General features: G+C 43.0%; 1 protein-coding gene across 1 annotated transcript; it reads left to right on the plus strand.

Moving 5' to 3' along the window:
• The first annotated feature begins 687 nt into the window (after positions 1–687).
• Positions 688–1,626, plus strand: LOC138382546 (olfactory receptor 2W3-like). The gene has a single exon (XM_069467009.1). The coding sequence runs from the start codon at positions 688–690 to the stop codon at positions 1,618–1,620; it is 933 nt and encodes a 310-aa protein (XP_069323110.1). The 3' UTR covers positions 1,621–1,626.
• Positions 1,627–5,280: the final 3,654 nt, after the last annotated feature.

Consider the following 5,280-nt stretch of genomic DNA (forward strand, 5'->3'; position numbering starts at 1 on the left):
ATCTGCTACAATTTTTTTTTTTTCCCCTGAAGCAGTATATAGTACTTTGGAAGAAAAAGCGTATATTCTATCTCTTCAGTACCAGGCCCAATTAAGAGAGAGAAAGAGATATTTTACATGTTCTGTTGCTTTAGTAATATTATCATTTATCTACTCAGGTAATTAAAAATTACCTGAAAATGATGACCAAATGAATGAGGTGTTTATTTGGGATCAAGAGTAGATAAAGTGCTCTGCATATAATGGATATTTTCTGAATACTTTTAATATTAACAGATTATTTGAGGGCTCCTTATTGTGTCTTTGAGGTTTTTGGCAGGAGCTTAGTCACCTGAGTCTCTGAAAGAATGAATGGTTGGGCCGTGGCAGAATTTATCTTGCACTTCACTGGAGTTAGAGACACTTCAAGTAGTGGTTAAGGATGAAAACTTTTAAGCTGTATTTCCTAGGTTTAAAGTCAGCTCTGTCTCTTTCCACATACGACAGTTTTCTTAACCCACATATGTCTTAGTTTCCTTTTTTATAAGTTTGGAGAAAATAATAATAGTGGCAACCCCACATTGTTGTTGTTGGGGCTAAATGAATAAATGTAAAAGCAGAGAAGAGTGACGGGCATATAGTAAGTGCTCCCCTAATGTCAGCTGATGGTATCATTAGTGTTGATCTTTCTGTTCAGGGGCAGTAGAGATGGAAGGAACCAATGACAGCTTTACAGACCATTTCATCCTTGTGGGGTTCTCTGACCACCCCCGTCTGGAGAGGATCCTCTTTGTGGCCCTCTTGATAGCCTACCTCCTCACCCTGATGGGCAACACCACGATCATCCTGGTGTCCTGGCGGGACCCCCACCTGCACACCCCCATGTACTTCTTCCTCACCCACCTCTCCTTCCTGGATCTCAGTTTCACCACCAGCTCCATCCCCCAGCTTCTCTATAACCTTAATGGCCATGATAAGACCATCAGCTATGTGGGCTGCGCCATACAGCTGTTCCTGTTCCTGGGGCTGGGGGGTGTGGAGTGCCTGCTCCTGGCCGTCATGGCGTATGACCGGTTTGTTGCTGTCTGCAGGCCCCTACGCTACACGGTGATCATGAATCCCAGGCTCTGCCAGGGCTTGGTGTTGGTGGCCTGGGGCTGTGGGGTGGCCAACTCCTTGGCCATGTCTCCAGTGACCCTGCGCCTGCCCCGCTGTGGATACCGCAAGGTGGACCACTTCCTGTGTGAGATGCCAGCCCTGATCCGGATGGCTTGTGTCAACACTGTAGCCGTCGAAGTCACCGTCTTTGTCCTGGCGGTGGGCATTGTGCTGTCCCCCTTGGTGTTCATCCTGGTCACTTATGGTTATATCGTGAAGGCCGTGTTGCAGATTCAGTCAGCATCAGGGAGGCAAAAGGCCTTCAACACCTGTGGCTCCCATCTCACCGTGGTCTCACTTTTCTACGGAAACATCATCTACATATACATGCAACCAGGAACCAGCTCCTCCCGGGACCAGGGCAAGTTTCTCACCCTCTTTTATAACATGGTCACCCCACTGCTGAACCCCCTGATCTACACCCTCAGAAACAAGGAGGTGAAGGGGGCACTGAGAAGGCTGCTGCTGGGGATAGTGAGGTAGGGAAGGCACAAGGGTATCTGCAGGACCTCCTGCCCTGGCCCTGTCCCTGTTCCTCGACTCCACCAGGGCCAGTGGTGGCCGCTTGAACTCTGGGACCAGATCTGGTCTTAGCCTGTGACTCAACTGACTTGCCTTCTCCTGGATTTCTGCAGGCTGTGTTAGTTCCAACATTGTATGTTTCATGAGTGAAATGTGCAACACATACCATCCAAACCCCTCTCGTTGATCTATAAAGCAGATCCAAAGAACAGTGGGATGAATAGTAGAAATGATTTTCCACTGACTTTTACCAGAGTGCCAAGTAGGAAACAAATCTTTTATTTTTTGCTTTTTTTAATTTCAGCATATGATGGGGGTACAAAAGTTTAGGTTGTGTATATTGCCCTTGCCCCCACCCCCCAAGTCAGAGCTTCAAGCGTGTCCATCCCCCAGACATGCGCATCACACTCATTATGTCTGTATAAACACATCGCTTCCCCCACCCACATCTGCCCGACACCCGATCAGTGTTATTCCCAAATGTGCACTTAGGTGTTGATCAGTGAAACCAATTTGATGGTGAGTATATGTGGTGCTTATTTTTCCATTCTTGAGTTACTTCACTTAGTAGAATGGGTTCCAGCCCTGTCAAGGAAAATACAAGAGGTGCTATGTCACCATTATTTCTTATAGCTGAGTAGTACTCCATGGTATACATATACTACATTATATTAATCCACTCATGGATTGATGGGCACTTGGGTTGTTTCCACATCTTTGCAATTGTGAATTGTGCTGCTACAAACATTCGAGTGCAGATGTCTTTTTTATAGAATGTCTTTTGTTCCTTTGGGTAGATGCCCAGTAATGGGATTGCTGGATCAAATGGTAGGTCTACTTGTATGTATTTAAGGTATCTCCATATTGCTTTCCACAGAAGTTGCACTACTTTACAGTCTCACCAGCAGTGTATGAGTGTTACTGTCTTTCTGCATCCACGCCAACATTTATTGTTATGGAACTTTTTGATAAAGGCCATTCTCACTGGAGATAAGTGATATCTCATTGTGGTTTTTATTTGCATTTCCCTGATGATTAGAGATGTTGAGCATTTTTTCATATGTTTGTTGGCCATTCTTCTGTCTTCTTTTGAAAAGTTTCTGTTCATGTTCTTTGCCTACTTTTTGATAGGGTTGTTTGATTTTTTCTTGCTGATTTTCCTGAGTTCTAAATAGATTCTAGTTATCAGTCCTTTATTGGATGTGTAGCATGCGAAAATTTTTTCCCATTCTGTAGGTTATCTGCTCTTGTGACAGTTTCTTTGGCTGTGCAGAAGCTTGTTAATTGGATCAGGTCCCATTTATTTATTTTTGTTGTTGCTGTGACTGCCTTTGAGGTCTTCTTGATAAATTCTTTGCCTAGGCCAATGTCTATAAGATTTTTTCTCACATTTTCTTCTGGAATTCTAATAGTTTTGCACCTTAGGTTTAAGTTTCTTACACACCATGATTTGATTTTTGTGAGAGGCGAAGGTATGGATCCTGTTTCAGGCTTATGCATGTGGCCATCCAGTTTTCCTAGCACCATTTATGGAATAAGGATTCTTTTCCCCAGTGTATGTTTTTGTCTGCTTTGTCAAAGATTAGATGGCTATATGAGGATGGTTTTATATCTAGGTTCTCAGTTCTGTTCCACTGGTCAATGTCCCTATTCTTGTGCCAGTACCAAGCTGACTTAATAACTATAGGCTTCCAGCATAGTTTGAAACCTGATAAGTTAATACTTCCCATTTTGTTCTTATTGCCTAAAATTTCTTTTGCTAAACGGGGTCTTCTCTCGTTCCATACAAAGCCTAAAATTATTTTTTCTGTATCTGTGAATAATCATGTTGGTAATTTAATAGGGATTACATTGAATCTGTAGATCACTTTGGGTAGCATAGACATTTTAACAATGTTGATTTTGCTGGCCCACGAGCATGGTATGGTTTTGCTTATGTTGTTGTTTTAATGTCATTAACTTCATTCTAGCTATTTTAGTCAGAAGACTGTAAATCTGTCACTGTTTTCAATATGGACTAAGTGCCTCTCCTCATGGAGAGGAGGTTGGGCAACTCTGTGACTATGTCTGCAGTGACCCTGCAATGGCTCCTTTGTCACAGGGTGGAGCACGACCTGTGTGAGATGTCACCATGATCCGCATGCCCTGTGTCAATGCTGGGTTACATCAGCATCAAAAATTGGAATTCAGCACAGTTAGATGTTTCCTATTTCCTGAGTTGCCACCCAGAACTTTTCATCAAATCATGTAGTTTTTTCTACCTTCATCTTCAACCTTTGGCATTTTCCCCAAAGACTGGTGTAAGATTCTGGATGAACCAAAAAGTTAACTGATAAATAATGATACATGGGTCGTTTAAATCTTAAAGAATCAGGCCGGGTGCGGTGGCTCACACTTGTAATCCTAGCACTCTGGGAGGCTGAGGAGGGTGGATCGTTTGAGCTCAGGAGTTCGAGACCAGCCTGAGAAGAGCAAGAGCCTGTCTCTACTAAAAATAGAAAGAAATTATCTAGCCAACTAAAATATATATAGAAAAAAAATTAGCTGGGCATGGTGGCACATGCCTGTAGTCCCAGCTACTTGAGAGGCTGAGGCAGTAGGCTCACTTAAGCCCAGGAGTTTGAGGTTGCTGTGAGCTAGGCTGATGGCAGGGCACTCACTCTAGCCCAGGCAACAAAGCAAGACTCTGCCTCAAAAAAATAAATAAATAAATAAAATAATAATAATAAATCTTTGTTTGTTTGTTTGTTTTTCAGCTCATTATGGGGGTACAAAAGATCAGGCTATATACATTGCCCATGCCTCCCCATCCCCCTGAGTCTGAGCTTCAATTGTGTCCATTCCCTAGACAGTGCACATCACACTCATCATGTAGGTGTGCACCCCTCCCCTCTCCCCACCCCATCCCCTCCAGTCAGAACTTCAAGCGTGTCCATTCCCCAGGCAGTGCACATCGCACTCATCAAGTAGGTATACATCCATCCCTTCCACCCAGCCCCGACCTCTGTCTGATACCCAATTGGTGTTATTCCCAAATTTGCACTCAGGGAAACCAGTTTGCTGGTGAGTACATGCGGCACAAGTGCAGGGACACAGACCAGTGGAACAGAACAGAAAATCCAAATATAAAACCATCCTCATGTAGCCATCTAATCTTTGACAAAGCAGACAAAAACATACTCTGGGGAAAAGATTCCTTATTTAATAAATGGTGCTGGGAAAACTGGATAGCCACATGTAGAAGACTAAAACAGGACACACAGCTCTCACCCCTCACAAAAATCAAATCACGGTGGTTAACAGACTTAAACCTTAGGTCAGAAACTATTAGAATTCTAGAAGAAAATGTAGGAAAGATTCTTACAGACATTGGCCTAGGCAAAGAATTTATGAAGAAGACCCCTAAGGCAATCACAGCAACGACAAAAATAAATAAATGGGACCTGATCAAATTAAAAAGCTTCTGCACAAAGAAACAGTCACGAGAGTAAACAGACAACCTACAGAACGGGAAAAAATTTTCACATACTACACATCAGATAAAGGACTGATAACAAGAATCTATTTAGAACTCAGGAAAATCAGTAAGAAAAAATCGAACAACCCTATCAAAAAGTGGGC

The sequence above is a fragment of the Eulemur rufifrons genome, chromosome 4, assembly GCF_041146395.1.
Source record: "Eulemur rufifrons isolate Redbay chromosome 4, OSU_ERuf_1, whole genome shotgun sequence".
In the NCBI taxonomy this organism is placed as follows: domain Eukaryota; kingdom Metazoa; phylum Chordata; class Mammalia; order Primates; family Lemuridae; genus Eulemur; species Eulemur rufifrons.